Source organism: Bidens hawaiensis, unplaced genomic scaffold (genome assembly GCF_021521415.1).
Source record: "Bidens hawaiensis isolate Kalapana, Puna unplaced genomic scaffold, B.hawaiensis_p1.1 tig00015702_1, whole genome shotgun sequence".
In the NCBI taxonomy this organism is placed as follows: domain Eukaryota; kingdom Viridiplantae; phylum Streptophyta; class Magnoliopsida; order Asterales; family Asteraceae; genus Bidens; species Bidens hawaiensis.
In genome coordinates this window covers 41,206-61,563 of record NW_027492401.1, presented here as the reverse complement: position 1 = coordinate 61,563, position 20,358 = coordinate 41,206, and the positions used below count along the sequence as shown (strand labels likewise).

General features: G+C 34.8%; 1 protein-coding gene and 1 pseudogene across 3 annotated transcripts; both read right to left on the bottom strand.

Moving 5' to 3' along the window:
• Positions 1-1,224: 1,224 nt before the first annotated feature.
• LOC143549579 (protein PHOTOSYSTEM I ASSEMBLY 2, chloroplastic-like) lies at positions 1,225-4,237 on the bottom strand. Of its 2 annotated transcripts, none has more exons than XM_077040458.1 (6): positions 4,075-4,237; positions 3,822-3,922; positions 3,161-3,320; positions 2,980-3,072; positions 2,105-2,235; positions 1,225-1,568 (listed from the first exon to the last, which is right to left on the bottom strand). In XM_077040458.1, the coding sequence occupies exons 1-5, from the start codon at positions 4,223-4,225 to the stop codon at positions 2,105-2,107; spliced, it is 636 nt and encodes a 211-aa protein (XP_076896573.1). In that variant the 5' UTR covers positions 4,226-4,237; the 3' UTR covers positions 1,225-1,568. The 2 variants fall into 2 exon arrangements, with proteins under 2 accessions (XP_076896573.1, XP_076896574.1); XM_077040459.1 differs by having other exon boundaries at positions 4,081-4,184.
• A 1,177-nt stretch (positions 4,238-5,414) lies between these two features.
• LOC143549592 (casein kinase 1-like protein HD16) lies at positions 5,415-11,186 on the bottom strand (annotated as a pseudogene). The gene is made up of 15 exons (XR_013138160.1): positions 10,651-11,186; positions 9,014-9,142; positions 8,839-8,912; positions 8,684-8,753; positions 8,540-8,595; positions 8,351-8,422; positions 8,125-8,219; positions 7,984-8,050; positions 7,776-7,905; positions 7,477-7,695; positions 7,258-7,400; positions 6,483-6,657; positions 6,298-6,388; positions 6,030-6,187; positions 5,415-5,933 (listed from the first exon to the last, which is right to left on the bottom strand). The product of XR_013138160.1 is annotated as a casein kinase 1-like protein HD16 (transcript).
• Between the last annotated feature and the right edge of the window lie 9,172 nt (positions 11,187-20,358).

Genomic DNA, 20,358 nt, shown 5'->3' with positions numbered 1-20,358 from the left:
GGAAAGGAAGGGAAGGAAATTTTTTTTTAATTAGGTGTGTTCTTGAGTTGGAAGGAAATTAGAGGAAAGGAAAGGATAACTATGTTAAAAAATAGCTATCCTTAGTAATCATCCCATTTTTTGGAGGATAACTTATAGGGAAAATACATTAATTTAATCCTTCCTAACTCCTCCTACTCCTTTCCTTTCCATCCTAAAAAAAAACTCAAAAACAACAATTTTTCAACTATCTTTAGTTTCCTTTCCTTTTCTTCTTTTAAGAAAACTCAAGAACCAGTGTTCAAGAATTACATGTATGTTCATTGATACTATGTAATATGTTCCGAATAAGAACTATATATCAAAATTGTCATATAATGTTTTGAAGGATATGGGAACTATCAAGCATTACATAGTACATTATTTATGTTAGAAGCTAAGTTAGTTGTAACTACACCTCGGCCTTTAATTGCCTTTCGATGTAGGTAGCAACAATAAGACTCATTATTGCAAGTTTGCCAAAAGTAAACACTTTGCCAGTGATTTATACCAGTTTTGACAACGTACATTCTCTACTAGAGTGATTATTTCTAGTTTCCACCCCAAAGTCACAAAGTCACCTGAACTCTTTATCAAGGTTTTGTGCATTACAAACAAGCATGAGAGGCTAAAACTTTTGCATTTTTGTTCAAATCAGTCGTTATATTTAGCATGATGAAACCGATGTCTAGACAATGTTAGCAAAGCTAACTAAGAGAGCATGAACACTAGTAACAACATAAACTATCGAAAATGCACAAACCGTGGTGAATGATGGTTGAAATGAGTTGTTAAGTAGTTTAAGACAGCGTTTGATAACATTCCTAGATTCTTTGATAACTTCGTAAAACGCAATGTAAAGGCAATAGGAGGTTAGAAATCGGAGCCTTACGTTTTTAAAAGAAAACGTAATAAGTTGATAGCACCACTCTCATGATTGATCATACGAACTAACCAGAAACAGAAGGCTAATCTATTTTAAAGAGCCCTGATATGCTTGCACATATGATGGAATCGACATCACCCTACATGATGTTTCATCCCTCGAATATTACACAAACTTTACGACACGGGGTTTACCGCCTTGAAAACTGTTCAAACCGTTAAACCCTTGAACAAGCAACACCGCAATGAGAAAATGAGTAAAATTGACGATTCAGAAACAGAAGCCACAACTTCTGCACTACAAACTGATGTATATGTTGATGACTAGAAGTGGTGTATTGACATATATACCCTGTAAAGATTAGTGTTTTCATCTGAGGTTCCTCTAAACTTATTGCCCAAAAGACTAAAAATATGTAATCACAACAAATTCCCATATTCTTAAAGTGTAGAATCATATGAACTATCTAAGCTAGACCTCAAATCCAATAAAACATATTAAAATTGTTGTTTCTTACTGGTTCTTATATGAAGAAACCGCGACCTCAAATTCAATGACTCAACAGCAGCTCAAGTTAAAGATACACCCTGAGCAGCTTCTATCTACGCGCATTTTTGCTGTTTTACACACCATGTTCAAGATAAACCCAAGAACCGAATGCTACCTGTGAAGAATAAAAACAGAATATCAATACTAACCATACGTCCATACTCCATACAACCCACTTTTCCCAGTAGAGGCACCGTTTGACTTTTCCGGCTCAAATAGACTAACGTCATTAGAAACAAGACTATATATTATTGCCTCTGATCCCAATTAATCCCATAATGTACCAAAAATGGAAGAAAACAAATCGAACGTACACATTGTGAAAATCAAAAAAGAGAAAAAGAAATGTTTTCAAAAGCCCAAAAACCAACATTTTGATTTTTTGGTTCAGACTGAGCTTAAAACCACCCAAACCGACCCATGCACACCACTATTTGGAGGGGCTGGTGAGTTTACAGCTAACGGGTTCTCACGTTTATAAAAAAACAAGGCAATGTAAGTATTTCCATCACTACACTTTTAGTGTAAATTCAATGAGTGGGTAAACAGCCTATATTTGGGCACATAATCTAACATGGCGTCTAATTGTCACTTTTTTGCAAAACTATATTCAAATAAACGGTAAAAGAATAACGAAAGTTGGAAAATGACCTAAGAATTTGGAATTAACCGCCCGTTATACATCTTATTCAGCAACTCTTTGGCATCGGGCCTCCTGAGAAGACCTTTGTTGTTAGGTAAACCAGTACCTAAACAAACCGGACATACAAGTTTTCCTCTACCTGCATTTAACTGAATCTTGTCATTACAATATAGAAGAAAGAAACTAGAAACAAACCCCTGAAAAGCCTAACTCGGGCCATGGGCTAAAGACAAATAAACCCTAATTATGAAATACTAATAATCTAATATCTACACGTCACAAAAATAATAGAGATGTAAATGAACCGAACGTTCAATGGACCATTTAGCTGGAAGTTTGTTTATTTAATAAACAAACGAACATGAACAAAAAACTGTGTTCATTTAGTTAAATGAAAGAGCATTAACATATGTCTCGTTCGTTCATTTATGTTTGTTTATGTTCGTTCATTTAAATTCGTTAATGTTCGTTCGTTCACGTTCATGTATGTTCGCTAGTTTACGTTTGTTTAATTTGTTAGATTATGTTCATTATTATAATCATTTAAAATTTTTGGGCGATTACAGCTTAGTCTAGTTTTAATAACTTTTTAAACCTAATACATTGTTCCCCACGTTACTTTTTAAATATTTTCATTTGTGAACAGTTCACTTACACTGTTAATGAACATAAAGGAGCATGGGCATGTTTATTTTCTTAACAAAGGGACAGGACGAAGAAAACCCTGTTTGTATGATCGTTCATGTTCGATCTTTGTTCGGTTAAAGCTAAACGAACACAAACATGCTTTGTTCGGTTCGTATACATGCGTAAACACAGACCAAGAATAACCATTGACACATCACATAAACACGGTTAGTGACAGTAAAAAAATGAAGTATACCATAACAATTAGGGCACTCGGTAAACTCGTACGTATCTTTGGCCCGCTTTCTGTTTAAAGCTTTCCATTTTCCTGTACCACCACACATAACACCTAGATAGGAAATCAAAATCTCATGGACCAAAAAGGGGATATTAATATTCATGTAAGTAAATGTCATTAAGCATATATGAAAGCTTACATATGATAGCACCACTACCACCACAGTTCCTACATACTGGTCTTTCCTTTGCATCTGAAGCAATTGCTTCAATCTGGTTACTGTTTGAACTGCTTATTAAAGCCATTGATGAAGCTAAACATGCTACACATAGTCTTCTTGATGTCAATCGGTTTTCAGTCTGTTAAGATGAGTTATTATGAGAACAGAAGATCTAATGTATAAAGGCTCAGGATCTATAAACATTTTATTATGCAAGAGAAAGCTGAGTCAAAAACTTGTTACAATAATTCTCTATTGATCACACATCCAAGCTTCTACCCAAGCCCTATATTTCTAACGCTAACTTGGTGACCAAGACATTACCATACTAATCCTATTAGTATTAAGGGGGACTAAAGAAACTTAATCGAATTGTCAGCTTAGGTCTTTCCATATACGGTCCAGAACTACCAACAATGTCCATAAACTGGTTAAACCGATAGCGTTGATTATGTTCAGTCAGTCGATGATCGCCTTTTCATTAACAAAAACATAGCATATATATAATTACAATATTAACACTCGACTACCTTCGTCTATACAAAATAATGTCACGAGATATCTAATCTAGTCGAATATAAACAACAAACAATTAGCAGTAAAAAGCATAAATGTTAGCAGCTAATGAGAAGAAGCACACCTTTTCCGTGATAGTTTCTGGTGAGGTGACCGGAGTATCTGCAGAGGAGCTCTCGGATTCTGAACTGCATCTCACACGAAAGCTCGCAAACTTCAAATTGGCTGATCATCAAAAGAGGCGATTAATACTATAGCTAGTTCTCAATGATGTAAACTGAATAAATTATATAATTGTTTAAATTCAATCAACAAATTGGAAGTACAGTACAGAAACCCTAGATTGTGAAATTAGGAACGTAGAAAGAGAGAGTTACAGTGACAGTGTAGAGCAGGTGGAGCGTTTGAGAGAGTTGTAATTGCGGAAGAAATGTGAAACGCCATTTTACTCCTTCTCAACTCAGCTCTGTCTGCTCTATGATGCAGATGAATTGCAGTAAAGCAAGACCGTTTATTGTTGGATATCATACCATGGCGTCGCCTGTTGACAACCGTTAATCTACATTCTATTCCCGCCACGTGCTTTATATCTGCAACTGCGTATTATTGGCAAATAACAATTTTAATTTAAGACTTGATTGGTGAAGGATCAAACTAAATGTGTATTTGTTTACAACAGTTCGCGACTAAAAGAACCCTCACGTCGTTAGTTGCAAGTCGCTGGAAAAACGTTTTCGGTCGGAAAACTTACGTTATTCGTTAGACAACTTAACCTAAACATCACCATCACCAACTGACTCACCACCAACCAATTGCCACCACCAATTGACTTCGATGGTGGTTTTAGAGTTCTGGCAACTCAATAATTGGGGCTTTTACCAGAATAATGTTCATAAAAGTCCGATCTAAGAGTACAACAAGGCTTAAGTAGAAAAGATTGAGTTTTCCGGGAAAAAAATATTTTTCCAGCGATCTACAACTAACGGTGTTATGGTTTTGTTAGTCGTAGTAAGCAAATACATATTTAGTTGGGACCGTCACCAGCCAAATGTTAAGTTTAAGACTGTTATTTGTCAATAGACTATATTGTCGATTATTTAAAAACCAATTTTCCATTTTTAAAAGAGAGATTTACATATTTCTCTAAATCAAAATATCACTTACATATTTATTCACACGTGATTTGTTTAGATTTCACTTTTAGAGTATACAACTTCCATAGAAACATAAAGCAGATGGTCTAAATAGATTGATGAAAGTTAACTTTCGTATATGTTTGATATTCGTAAATCTTTTTTACCATCTGGCAAAATTTATCACTAACTTTAAATTCTAAATGAAAGTAATAAAAGAAGCAATATAAGCAATCTAAATTGAACCATTTTAAGACGTCAAAGCTATGTAAACAAGTCGAGTCGCCCACAATTTACTTTAGGTTCGATAGCCAAAAGCTTAAAACTAGTCAAATAGAAGCAAAACTAATCTTGAGGTCGTTATTTGTAACAGGGTGTATGTTTCTTGTCTAGTCTAGCCTCTCCTCTCCCTAGTATAGATTTTACTGTTTTAGTGTGTTATGAACAAAATTGACCTTTACCAAACTAATCTTAAGTCTTTAGAGATAGATCTAGAGCTACATAGACAAACTAGCTGATTAGCTTAGAATTATAGCCATCACTCATCACCAAGGGGCTGTAACAAAAATAGCAAAAAATATAAAGAGGAGCCAACTATACAACTTCAAATTTAAATATAAAAACTTCTACAACACAAGAAAAAACATCATTCTACTTGTCGAAAATCCCAACTCCTAACATCAGTTCTTTCGTTGACTAACCAACGCAGTTAAAGTAAAAAACAAAAACAACAAGACAAACGGCTTCCTCGATTTCCAACTGTCGTCAGACAAGCTTCCCTTTGCAATCAATCAAGACACGGTTCTTCCATAACAAATGCAAGCAAGATACAAATTTTTCGCCCACTTCACCTGCACGTTGCAAAACCGCGAATAATTAGGTCAGTTATTACATGTGGCAATTTTTACCCGTGTACAATATGGTCAACGTTGACTAAGAGACGTACGCAACGTTTCCTGCGTTTCATCACCGGGCTTACGACGGGGCACACTTAATATGAGAGCAGACTGGTCCCACGTGGCGGCGGTTGATGTGATACGGTAACCGTTATCCCACCGTCTATGTATACCCTCACTCGGATACAAAAAGTCCAACTCCACCACCTACACACATAAACCAACACCCAATTGTAAACTTCAAATTAAAAGATTTTTAAAAAAAATATAATAAAGGGGGAAAACTTAAACCTTAAACCATACCTGATCACTGAAACCAGCATTGCGAGACATGACTACACCCCATCGTGCACCCGCAGTAGCCATGGAAGTCACATGAAACCCTTCTCTCCATTTCTTGTTTATCCACTTGAACGGGAACGAGTCACTTACTTTGTAAGATTGTTGAGAATATGGGGTCCCTATAATTTAACCAAGAAGTTCAGCAACCAAAAATAATAATAATAATAATAATAATAATAACAATAATAACAATAACAATGCACTATCTATATTCAGCACGTCTACAAACCTTTAGACATCACAACAAGAGAGCTTCCGTTGTTAGCACCAGCAATAGCGCTAATGTAATAGTTCTTCTCCCATTGTTCCATAATCCATTCCTATGGCATAAATGAAATTAACAACATAAATAATTGTTTAAAGAATGAAGAACATTTTTGAAGTGATTGTATCGCGTTATTTTATTTATAGTACCTTGTGTAGGAAGTAAGGAGAGAGTTCATAAACTTGGCTAGAAAAGCCGGTTCCAGCATCCATAATAAGAGCCCAGAGATTAGAACATGATGAAACGGAACTAATGAGCAAACCATCTGCATTTCCTCTCTCAACATGTTGTGCCAGTCTGGCATCAGCAACATTGTAATGGTACCTATGCAATAATTTATAGATATTGTCATAAACAAATCAAAACAAATGAACCCAACCAAAACCAAGTTTGATTTTGATTGTTTTCAAAAACTAAATTTCCAGTTCGATAGATTGGTTTTTATTCTCTTTTAAAAACCGAATTTCAGGTTCAGTTATGGTTTTGTACTGAAAACCAAAAAAAACAATACGAACCTGTAAAATCCAACAAACTGGTTTTTGTTATTAAATTTATAGATTATATTATAATTTTTATTTTTGAGTGTTAAGTAATTTATAAAAAAACTAATAACTGATGTAGCCCGAAAATCAAGTGTGTAATAGTCAAATAATCATAATGTAACAAAAAAACTTAAGGCCCAAAGTTTCAGACCCAAATTTATTATTTTGGGTCATTTGTTTTCAGCCTAAAAACTTCAAGCCTACTTAGCAAAACCAAAAATACTAAGACCAAAAAACTTTTTTAAATCCCAAAACCGAGTTTCGATTTGAGCCCAAAACCAAACCTCACACATGCCTAGTATATATGTATGTACACACACAAATACATACATATGTGTGTGTATTTATAGGTGTGTACAAGTATGCATAAAGCATGGTGTACCTCTGTTTCATGGGCTGTCTAGCATTGTAAACCGAAATCCACTGTGTCGCAGGAACGCCCATTCGAATCTTCTTCTTCGGCTGCCCATCATCATCCTCATCAAGATTCAATCTGCCTCGTTTTTGGCCAACTTGAAATATAATCTAAAAATTAAGAAATCCAAAAACCATAAATAACCATTTCACAAAAAGAATGTAATTCCACAAACATATACATCACCTTTTGAGCACCATCCGTATTAATTGGTCTTATTGCAGGATTCGGTCCAAGTAATCCCTCAAACAAAGATATTAGCTTTGAATAATTAGGTTCTTCATCAAACTTCATGTTCACGACAATTTCAAGAAAATTCTTTAAAGGTGCGGGGCAAAAATTGCATAATATTTCAGGCGATGTTGACATTTTCTTCTTGCAAACCAGAAATGATTTATTGTCACCCTAAAAATAATAAAAATTTTAGTATTAGATTTAATTAAACCTTAAAAAGTCAAAAATTTAACTTTGCGAACAAGTAATACCTGATACCCTTGCCAAGGAAGTCTACCACGGTAAAGAAACACAAGTGTGTATGCTAGAGATTCTAGATCGTCTCGTCTACTAGCTGTCCTACCCAAATGTGCATGCACACTCGCGTATCTAACCGTTCCTCTGTAGACCAAACAAATATTATATGTAATTTGAAATGAAATGAAGAGTTTTCTATAAGTTATTGGAAATGCATATTACCTAAACATGTCAGGCCTCTGATCATAGTCAACATGTTGACCACTGGCAGTCTCACGCCACTTTGTTGCTGTATTTCATATACAAACTAATTAATAAAAATTGAGAAAGAATGGAAAATGCATCATCAGATGTCTGTCTTACCTAGCCCTAAGTCAACAAGAAATAGTTTCTTTTCTTGAGGTGTTGATGGTTAACCAAGTAGAAAGTTTTCTGGCTTTACATCTCCATGCACATACCTGATAAGAACAGTAGTCGTTCAATACAGGCATAAAGTCAAGAAGCCAACTCACATGAATAAAAGAGAAAATAAAAACTTCCTGAAGTTGAGAACTAATTACAAAGAATATGAACAAATGGAATTGCATACCCTCTTGAATGCATCTTATCCAAAATTGATAAAGACTCAACAGCTATACAAGCTACCATTTCTGACGACATTCTGATAAACTGGCACAAAGTCAATAAGTCAACTCACATGAAGAAACATTTATTTTTCAAATACATGGTGTGCAGTTACTATCAAACAATTTAAAATACATATAATCTGGGAACTCACGATTGGCCTGAAGAATTCCAGACATCCCACAAACTAGGTCCCAACATGTCCATGACCTGGAATATAATTAACAGAAAAAAATTATTGATATTGTGTTAAGACAGTTGGTCATCTAAATGAAAGAAAAAAGAAGTATTATCATACCATTACATAGTAGTCTCCTTGTTTTCCTTTATAGTGAACTTTAGGCACGCCATGACTGCCACCGAGAGTACTGTTTCACCAAAAATCCCAAATATCACTTTTAGAATTTTAAAAAATAACTGCGTGAATATGTTCAAAAGAAATTGCGCACGTACTTGTAAACTTGCCACTCGTATGGAGGACCATAACTACAGCCTTTGCTGTTTCTATGCTCAAACTTAAGAGCTACCTGCCACAAACAGAGTGAATGCAAATTGACTTTAAAAAATCAAACTTTAAAGAAGAGAACATTTTCAAAGAATCCAAAACTGCTTGGTGCAAGAATATTACCTCTGTGGCACCAGGACCTGATATGCGATCAGTTCCACCCGAAACACGACGACCTACAAAAACCTGACCAAACCCACCCTTGCCTAACTTTCTCTCAACCTTATATACAGGTGATCCACCTACTTGAACCTGAAAACAAGCCCAATAAGGGTCAGTGAAATTAGATGGCCCTTATTCTGAAAGCTTAAAGAGAGCATTCTGCAATTTATGCAACACAACTTTCAGGCATTTGCAAAAAGGGCATTGGTCTAAGATAAATGATGAAACATTAATAACCAAGCCCACATAAATTAATTCTAAAATTTGATCACTGACTTTCTTTCCTTCTTTGAGACGAACAACACATAGACATTACATATCTTTTAACTAACAGCAACCTTGTATGTTTAACTCTCTACACAAATTCTAGGCTACACCAAACATTATAAAAAAATGTGATATCTACTACCTGAATATATATTCCATATTAGATGATCAGGTATTATGACTGAGAATCTGAAAAAAGGTTTTAGATTTAAATCCCATGTATCAAGATCTAGAACAGTTAAATGCCATGATATGTTGTTAGCTGGGCTAATCAAACCATAGATGATGTTCAGGTAAACAACATGCAACATAGCACACATCTTATGTGACCAATGATGACAGTTTCAAATTGAATTTCTTTTAACTTAAGCTTTCATGAAGTAGCATAAGATAAGAGTATGAGGCAGACATCACAATCAAATAACATGGAACAACTTTCAAGTCCACAAGATAGAACAAATGGTAGAAACACTTAAAACTTTAAAAAGTAAAATCCCTAGTTCACAAAGCTGAGAAACAGACAGCATTTGACATAATTGATAATTCCCATCAGTATATGAAACCATAGGTGTTTAAAACGACGGCAGCATAAACAGTTTCCAAAGCCAATGCATTCAAGATACCAAAAAGATCAAAACAAGACATGTAATAGCATCAAAAAGAATTAATGCCGTCATTAAGAGATACAACACATAACTGCAAAAATCATAAGGAAATCAAAGACTAATAGCTTTAAGATTTCCCACGGATCACATACCACAATGCCACTCATCATTTCAGCATTCAAGTACAGTCAATTAATTCACAAAAAATAACAAGAATTTTAACAAAATCATAACATTTAACTGCTATCGAGCCAGGGGTCTCACCGGAAGCAGCCTCTCTATCCTTATGGGGTACATGCACCGATCAGCCGGTGTCCCGATGATTGAGTGCTATGTGCCTTATGTCCAAGGCTTGATGCAAAACTACTATCGAGCCGGGGGTCTCACCGGAAGCAGCCTCTCTATCCTTATGGGGTAGAGGTAAGGCCGTCTACATCTTACCCTCCTCAGACCCTACTATAGCTTTGCTATTGGTGGGATATACTGAGTACGATGATGATGATGATAACATTTAACTGCATAATTTCAAAATATTCATTTAAAGCATAACTAAACAATAATATTAATCTGCAGAGACAAAGAGCATGTATTCACAAACAATAACAAAAGTTCTAACAAAATGATAACATTTAGCTGCATAATTTCAAAATATTCATTAAAACCATGACTTAAAATAATAATATTAATCTGCAGAAATAAATGAAAAGCATATATATTATATTATACCCTATCCGGAAACGGAGCGGTATTCCCTTCTTCTTCCTGACCAGTAACCTTATTAGCACTCAATCCACCACTACCATCCGCCATTACTATTACTTCTTCCTTCTTCGTCTTATTCTCTACCTTAACCTCAACCACAGCAGCCTCCGCCTTAGCCGCCTTAGCTGCAGCCGCGCGTGTCTTCACGTAACCACCGGCTAAATTATCCGATCGCTTCTTGTCAACTACAACTACAGGACGGCGTACTCCACTACGCAGCTCCGGCATTCTCTATCCATACAACTCACACATATCAGCAACGAAAACGTACTAATTAACATCGTCTATGTTGAAACCATCAATTGACCGGTGAATAATTGACGAAATGAAGAATTGGAAACGGATTGATGGATGAGTACGGTTGTGATAATTTGAAATGGATTTGGAAATGAATTTGAAGAGATGTGTTATTATTATATAATATAATAATATAGGGTTTGTGTGTGCATGTATGAGCTAGGTCAAATTAAGGAAGCCATAGGGGATGATGGATGAAAGAGAGGCGCGTGGGTTTAACCCTATATATTCGTCAGATATTTTTTACGTTTTATGAAATATTGAAATTAAAATTGAAATTGAAATTGAAATTCATTCATTCCCCCTTTTCAAAAAATCATTTCAAATGATTTTGATGTATTTAATGTGAATATATTTTTGTAAATTATTATTATTAATTAAATAAATATATTTTTTAATCTTATCTTAATCTTTATCTTATCTTAAATATATATAAACGAAGCATTTAAAAGCTCTCTTGTTGTTTTCTATATTCTATCAAGCCACCGGATTGCTTTATTGGTAAATGAAGGTTTCTCACGTATTTTACCCGAATTTACGTGTATGGGTTTCACCAATCCTAGATAGTCCTTAAGCGGGTTATAATACCTCATTAAATTAAAAAATAGTTTCATCAAATATTTGATATGAAAATCCTATAAAATAGGGATATACTAAAAATTAATATTGATTTTTTTTAAATATGATTTATAATTAAGAAGCAATTTTATAGTAAAAAAATAAGTGGGTCATGTGTCTCACCAGACCTATATAGCTTTTAAACCGGGATATAACATCTTATTTATTTGTGAACTTATTTCATCATCAAATCCTAAATATATTATTAATTTTATTACCATAAATAAAATTAAAATCCATAAAATATATATAAATATTAGAAATGAATAATATAAAACAACTCCGTAATACAGAAGATAAAAGCTAGTGTGTGTATATTGATTAGATGGCCGTATATACCACTTTAGAAGATTTCAAGGATATTTATTTGTTTGATTTCTTTAACTATGAAAAGAAGAGAAATTACTCTAAATCTGAATGCTTGACTGGAACACATAAAACTGATTTTTATTAACTTTTCATTTAAGTTTCATTTTTTATTGTCTAATGGGGTGTTTGGAATTCATTATTTTACATCCTTATCACTAATATACTCACCTATAAGTTATAAGTTATAATGAGGTCAAATAAGGAACCCCAAACACCCTCTAAATCTAGACCCACAACTACCATCGGAAAGTTAAGGCTCTAACATGATTGTATATATAAATAAACAATGATCTATGAATTCAAATTGTAAGGCCCCGTTACCGGTAGCCCTACTTTCGTGTTGGATTTACTCATAAACACAGTTCTAAATATCAGAGTTAATTAAAACATTCGCGGAATATAAAAACTTTCGTAAAACATTTCATAGCAAAACACATCTTGTCTTAAAACAACATCTTGTCTTTCAAAATAAACAAAACGTTAAACTTAAACGTCTTGAGTCTTCTGATGCCAGCCTCTTATTCAGGGCCACGTGTCTCCCCAAGCGAGCTGCCTCATCCTACTCACCTGCGTGCATACTAAAAGTCAGCTACGCTGAGTGAGTTCTAGTTAATCATACATTATACAATGCACATAAACTTATATTCTTTCAATCATACTTTCTTTTGTATTAACTTGCTTTCATATCTTACGTTATAAAGAGCATTACGCCCTACATTCCTCGAGTATTATTAGGGCTCGGTACCCTCCTTCCTCGAGTATTATTAGGGCTCGGTACCCTCTTTCCTCGAATATTAGTAGGGTCCGGTTCCCTAGTTATCAAATATTAGTAGGGTTCGATTCCCTCTTCGTTACCATACAACCATACATCATACCTCGAGTATTATTAGGGCCCGGTACCCTCTTCGTAACCATACAACCATACATCATACCTCGAGTATTATTAGGGTCCGGTACCCTCTTCGTAACCATACAACCATACAACCATCATTTCCTTCTTTTATTAACTTTATCTCATTCATACACATAAGCATACATATCATACTTACCTTATACATAGCGTTACAGCCTGACAGTACGTGCAATATCCGAAGATCGTTCACGTACCATCAAGCCATCATTCATACATATCACATCATTCACATAAGGCATACACTTATCTCTTAGGATAAGCGTATTAACAAACATATTGAGTATGCACACAGCCCCGAAAACATAACACATAAATGGGGCTAGAAACTCACCCGAATCCTGTTACGCTCCCCGTTAATCGTTATTCCCTTCTTGAGCTGTGCACGGCTAACTGTATAATATTTACACGTATCAATTAACTACTACTACTCACATTGTATTTCTATCTTTATATAACCCACAACGAACGGGGGTCCGGAGGCAGCGCCCCTGGAGCGGGGTCTAGGGGCGGCAGCCCCTAGCAGGGTCCAAGGGGCAGAGCCCCTGGCTGGGGTCGAGCTGCCAGGTCAGCTTGGAAAAATTTTATTTCCATTAACTGTCTTAACACATTTTTCATTAGGTTTTTCATTTATTTTCTAATTTGCTAACTCAAGCGAACTTATCATTAAGCGAACTTAACAATAAGCGAACTTAACATTAAGCGAACTTAACAATAAGCGAACTTAACACCAGGCAAAGTTAACTAGGCGAAGTTACACCTTAAGCGAACTTATGCCAGGCGAAGTTGTCAAGGGCGAACTTATGCCAGGCGAAGTTAACTTGGCGAAGTTACACCTTAAGCGAACTTATGTCAGGCGAAATTGTCAAGGGCGAACTTATGCCAGGCGAAGTTAACTTGGCGAAGTTACACCTTAAGCGAACTTATGCCAGGCGAAGTTGTCCAGTTAGGCGAACTTGCTTGCAAGCGAACTTGCTTGCAGGCGAAGTTCGCTTGTAGGCGAAGTTGTGCAGCAGCCCCGCTGTTCATCCTTAATCCCTAAAATCATCATCGTTTTAACGTGAAACTCTTGGATACGATATTTAACCAACTCGCGATCAATCCTATGGTCGTTTTTTGATATGGTTTGACCCGAAAACACGTAAAGTTTGGACCTTTAAGTTCAAAAACGTTCAATACTAGTGTTAAGGGTTCATTAACCAAGCCGTTCCATTTTCGAGTTCATTACACTCGTATTTATCATCAAGTTTACAACTTTATGTTTCGTTTATACCCGATACACTCTCGTTCTAAGTTTCAATGCTAAACGTTTATAAAAACGTAAACTTTAAGATCAAAACGTACCTTTTCGTGTTTGTTTGGCTTAGTCACGGACCATAGATCTTGTGTTTATCTTGCGAAATGAAGGATCTATCAAGAATCTCGTGTACTTGGCCTTGGATCTCACTCTCGGCCGTATATAGGTGTAAGTGTATGTGTGTGTTTTTGAGTGTGTAGAGATTAAGATGGAATGAAATGAGGTTTAGGGTTTTATGGTGGTTTAGGGGATATTTATACCCCTTAAAGCCCATGGACCTAAGGCCCATTCTCATTTAACCAATCTTAATTAATCTAAGTCCATGATCCGTTCTTTACTCGATATTAATTTAATTAATAACGCGAAATCACTAAACGTAACTTTCTTTATTTAACATTATAATATTTAGGATGTTACATGTTTAAAGGTGAATCATTTAAGATTTATGAACGGTTTATATAATGAAAATTTATAAATTTAAGATAAACTGAGCTTAGTGTTTTCCCAAAATAGGTGGGAGAAAAAAAAATATTTATCAAACCCATTTTGATAAATATTTTTTTCATCCGTCTTTCAACCCATTATGAGAAAAAAAAAAGCTCAAAGTGAGATGGTCTTAGTTTAATTTGGATTATAAAGCCAAACTCACTAATTTCATAATGGTTTTTAGCAAAATGTGTATTAAGTAATTACCACTTGAATGCGTTGATCAACCACCAGTGTTATGATTGTTTATGTAGTTTTCTCATCGATTGGTACATGTAGTGTTGATGCCACTACCATCTCCTTATTGTCAAGACCTTTACCGTCGTCATCACCACCATGTTCCTGAATAAATTCATTCAAATTTGTTCATGAAAAACAATCCTTCTAAGTCATAAATTTTTTAGTTGGGAGTCGATGTTGGAGCTACATCACTGTCTCATGAGAAAGTTTGTCCTCGTTTCTTCCTATACCCTATCATCGTGTTATATTTTACCATGTATATATCATGTATTATTCATCAATAATACTTAATGCATTCACAATAAACTAAGTAGCTCAAAAATGCCTTCTAATACAAGACAACAATTTTTTCTCTATTTTAACTTTGAATTTTGATTTTACCAAAATAAAAATTATGGCAACTCTTTATAATAATAAAACCATAGAAAAGAACCAACAAAATAATTCATAGATTGACCAAGGCTGAGCAGCACAAATTATATATCATATTTCAGTTAATAAATGTTTTCGAAAATAGGACAAACCAGTTACAAATTCTCCAAGTTTCAGTATATGTGAATAAACAAGTAAAAACACTGAATACATGGTTAATAATTAATACCGGCTAACACTTTTAGGTTTACTTGTAAGAATTACTTAATCAGGTTGTCTCTAAAAATTGTTAAAAAACTTTAAGCCTAGGCGAAAATAAATTTTCGGCCTAAAAAGTTTTGGCCTTATGTAAAAGAGTTTATCTGTTGGATTTAAAAAATTAAAATTTTAAATGAGTTTACATGTGTATAATTATGGTTGTGCAAAAAAACATTAAGTTTACATGGTTATGATTTGGGGTGTGCAAAAAAAAAGACTTAAATAAGTTAAGTAATTGGGATTAAACATTAAAAAACATATTTTTTTCATAAAAATATATATAATTAAAAAGCAAAGGGGCCTACCGGGTTGATTGGGCCGGAGACCGTCGACCACCCAGCCCCCTTCAAAGCGGACCATGACCTCAAGCATTTTTATTTCGGGTTGTGCTTTTATACACCTCTTTTGGAAACCCGTATATGATAGAGACAAAAACTAGTTATAATTGAATACTGTAAGTCCCGAATCTGGATCACTACAATATGATATCAACCAAACAAATCAAATATGCGGAATCTAGTTAACGTGGTGATTCAAGAACAATATAAATGAAGAACAAGATGAACACAATGTAATATGGGTTCAATGCATACGATTTTATTAACAATAAATCGTCTAATACATAAACCGATTCACACAGAATCTTATGCTCTCTAGATGGTGGCTCTTACTGATTTACAGTTTCTCTCAATGTCAATCACATTTACCCTATACATTATGTAAACTATTTTAGGGAAACCAACAATCAAGCCCAAAGTAAAGCCCAAAGCTCACCGAAATCCCAAGTGATCTCGGTTTACATTGTTAGCCCAATACGAAACCCAATAAACATATAACTAAGTACAAACCACCAAATATGGGCCCAACAATCTCCCCCTTGGTTTGTAGCTTCGTTCTTGTTTATTTCACTTCAGACCAGCGTAACCGAAATCCATAAGGATTTCGGTATTACACAAATGCAATTCTTCAACTCGTCTTCGTTTATGTCACTTTAGTCTTGATCATGTCATGGCCTTTTGATATGCGTCAGTCTAGCCAAATTATGGCCCAACAATCTTGCCCTTAGACTGATGCTTTCAAGATCTTCCGAATCTTTACTAGAGCATGATCAGCAACTTCAGCATCAGCATCCAATACTCTTCCATCTCCCCCTTTTTGACAGCATCATCCAATTGAGTCTCAGATACTTCATATGCTTCCGTTGCAAGAAATCAGTCTTGAAAGAACAGTCAACTTTGACAGAAAGATCAACCAAAATATTTTTGAAAACAATTAAATAAAACAAAATAAGACAAACATATTTTTGTAATTTTTATTTTTTTCTGTTTTTTTAATGATTTTCTTGAAAAGACTTGAAATGAGATCATACCAGCTAAACCAACTATAACACAATAACCGATATCAGATTTCATGAGCTGAAAAATTTCAAAACGATTTCTTAACACATTTGTTTCGACAAGAGTAATCAAGAAGTAAAAAATAAAATAAATGAAATAAAATAAAACCTAAAACAACAAATAAAACAAATTTAATCACCCGGTCTTATTGTAATTTAGCTAAAAGTTGGGATCAAATTTCAGCTTTTGATAAAAATGCCGCCTTTATGAAAAGATCCGAACATGGAATAATATTGTTTAAGGTGCTGTCACAAGGATTCATGTTCAGCGTTATTATGACAACAAGAGACAGGTTGATAGCGTGTATCCCATACTTAGCATGATTTTTCATCGCATCAGTGATATGATTAAGGTTCAGTTAGGCATAAAGCTTAGATGGACATCACTCATGGACCTGTGATGCCTCCTATCTCTTCTCAAAGCGTATTTGGCTTTCCCCAGATCACCCCAATTTGACTCCAACCCCCTGGATTTGGTTTAAAAACTTTTAATGATAGAACTTTTTATTTGATTTTTCTTTTCAAATTTGCAAACATATTTGAGGTTGAACGTTGGACGTACAGTTAATTAACAGGCCTTTCATTTGGGATGTTAAAGGACTTATATTATTGCCTCCACCCCTGTAGTTCTGTTATTAACCCTCATGTTTGTGTTTTTCTTAAAAGCTTGTGAACATTTATCAACTTTTGGTTGATTATATATTTACAGTAATTTTGTTCACATTTGTTCTTTGTCATTCTCAATAAGATACATCATTTGGGGACCAAATACCAACGGGCTCGTGTATGACTGGGTAATTGCTTTTCTGCCTATCATTCGGAGAGATGTATATGGAGACATGCACATGTCTTCAAAATGACTCTCCACAGTAAGTTTAGCATATTTAGTTTATATCACTTTAACTTTTACGCATCATGGAAAGCTACCATACACATCAATGACTGTTCTAGAGCCTTTTAAGCTTAATAACTTCACCCGTTAGGCACGCAGAAACAATTTATCTATCACTTTCCAAATATTGGATCAATTTTCATTTGAAAATATTTTAAAGCTTCTAAAAAGCTGTTAACTGAATAGTAATATCACTTCCCATGGGAGTTAAATAAAACACACGTGTTGAGAATTCAGTCACCCCGGTCACTTTAAACCTTCAGGTAAATGGCTATCCATTATAACCACAGATGGTTAACCGGACCAACCACATATGAAAATACGTGTCCCTCCAACTTAGAGTTACCGACTTAATTTTAAGTAAAGGAATTCAAAACACAAAATCACATCACAATCGCCCCGGGTGCTTTCAATCTTTAGACAAATGGCTATCATGTGAATCTACAAGTGGATCACCGGACCAAACATATACAAGTATATGTTCTTCAAACTTGAGCAGCCGGCATAATTTTAAGCAAGAGTGAAGCTTGAAAGACAAAGAATTTTTTTATTATTAAACGCACACACACTCTTTTTGAATTTTTTTAAATTTCTCCCCCTAAATTTGTGCAAAAACTTTTATGTACAAATTTAACCTAAAAAAAACTCAATCGTCGAAACGAAGTATTTAATAAAAATCAAGTGTGATAGTCAGCCAACTGATGTACTATCATTTCTCATGTACGTTCAAGTCATTTTCATATTTTGAACTAAAACAAAATAAAAACTATACTTGAAAAACTAAACGTGAACATATTTTTGTATTTTTATAAAAAAAAAATTTAATCTTTTTGACTGATCAATCTTTCATACCAAAGTGATACGGTTACCTTTTATCTTCAAGACATCATCTTTCCATTTGTGAGAATCTCCCCTATGAATAAGCTTATTTTGAATGTCTGGAACAAAACTTTTAATATGCAATGTATTCCCTGATTTGTTCCTACACACTTAAAGAGCAGATTAAAAACGTCCTATCACCCTAAAATCCCGTCCAGGCAACAAATAATCCATTTCATGGTTTAAAGATTTAAAAATAATGGATATTTGCCCTGTCATGTGCCTGGAACAACCCATTTAATAAACAATGAATTTGTGGTTGTTCCTACACGCATAGCGGGATCAGTTGGACATAGGAACCCAAGTCATAAATGTCTTGGGGTTCCCTTGAGCATCAACATATGTGACCTCTTGCCAGCTCATATCTTTCCCATCTTTAACAGAATCATTTGTCATTACAGATTCTGTTTGCTGAGTTTTAAGTTTCCAAGTCTGTCTTGGTTTAGTGAAATTTGAAAGAACAGACTTTGGAGTGGAGCAATTCGAATTAGAATTTGAATTCTTAGAACTCTCAACACTCTTTGACTTCTGAAAATTTATTCTTCTTTTAACATTTTCTAAATCATTAGAGTGCAAACCTGTCATATTAACTTTGAATCCTTGAGTATCTGTGACCCGTTGTACAGATACTCGTGGTTTTCTAAAATAAGCATTTTGTTTAACCACTGGATTCGGTTGAAACTTGTTACCTTTCACCTGAGGGGCTTGTCTATTAACAACACGGTAGTGACACTCCTTTGCCAAATGCCCATCGTTCTCGCAGACGAAACACGCTTTAATCCTTCTTCTAATGTCAATGTAAGCACTAGCCTCATGTTGAAATTCCTTCTTATGAAAGGTTTTTCCATTCTTCTTGCCCCTTGGCACAACCTTCTGATTTTGCTTGTAGTATGGAACATATAGACGATGAACACAATTTCTGGCTATATGTCATGGCGTGCCACAGTGGTAGCATGTTTGTCTCTTGATATAAAAAGCACCCATTGATTTATCAACACATGGAGATCCGTAGGTTTTATGAGGACGAGACTGTCCTTGTTGTACTGATTTCTTACGTGCCTTCCCTTTGTTGCCACAACTCGGTGTATTATTATTAGTACAATTTTGAGTTGTGATGTCATCTGAGTTTGATGACACGTTAGAATGAGATTCATTTTCACTAGCCTGAACCCCTTTACTATCAGAAGCAACATCATTTATCTGCACATGAAGTAGAAGCATCAAAATTGTTCACACATTTAAAAACAGGCTTGATTTCCTCTATGGATCCTGATCCAACAGTTTCAGATTGAACCTGTTTACCATACTTCATATATTTTATCTTTTCCTCTTGTTCTTTGGTGACAGGGGTAGGGACATAATTGTGGTTGTAAGGTGGGGGAACTTGACTGTATCCTATTCCCTCACCTTCATTTTCCTTCCACCACAATTGGTTTTCAATCATTGAGTTAACTACTTTACTGGAACCATCGAATTTTTTAAAATCAAGTTCAGCCTTTTCAAACTTGCTAGTTAGATTCAAGATTTCTAACTTGGAGGATTCCAGTTTAGCAGTTAACTCAGCAATTTCTTGTTTGACATCTAGGTGATGACAACTTTTTATACTAAAATCAGACTTAAGCTTTTTAATATCCTAGTTTTGTGCTTCTATTTTTTCT

Coding starts and splice junctions, on each gene's coding strand:
- LOC143549579 (XM_077040458.1), bottom strand. CDS start 4,225: ATGATATCCAACAATAAACGGTCTTGCTTTACTGCAATTCATCTGCAT. Junction 3,321..3,821: donor CAGAAACTATCACGGAAAAG/GTGTGCTTCTTC, acceptor TCATCTTAACAG/ACTGAAAACCGATTGACATC. Junction 3,073..3,160: donor TGGTAGTGGTGCTATCATAT/GTAAGCTTTCAT, acceptor TTTCCTATCTAG/GTGTTATGTGTGGTGGTACA.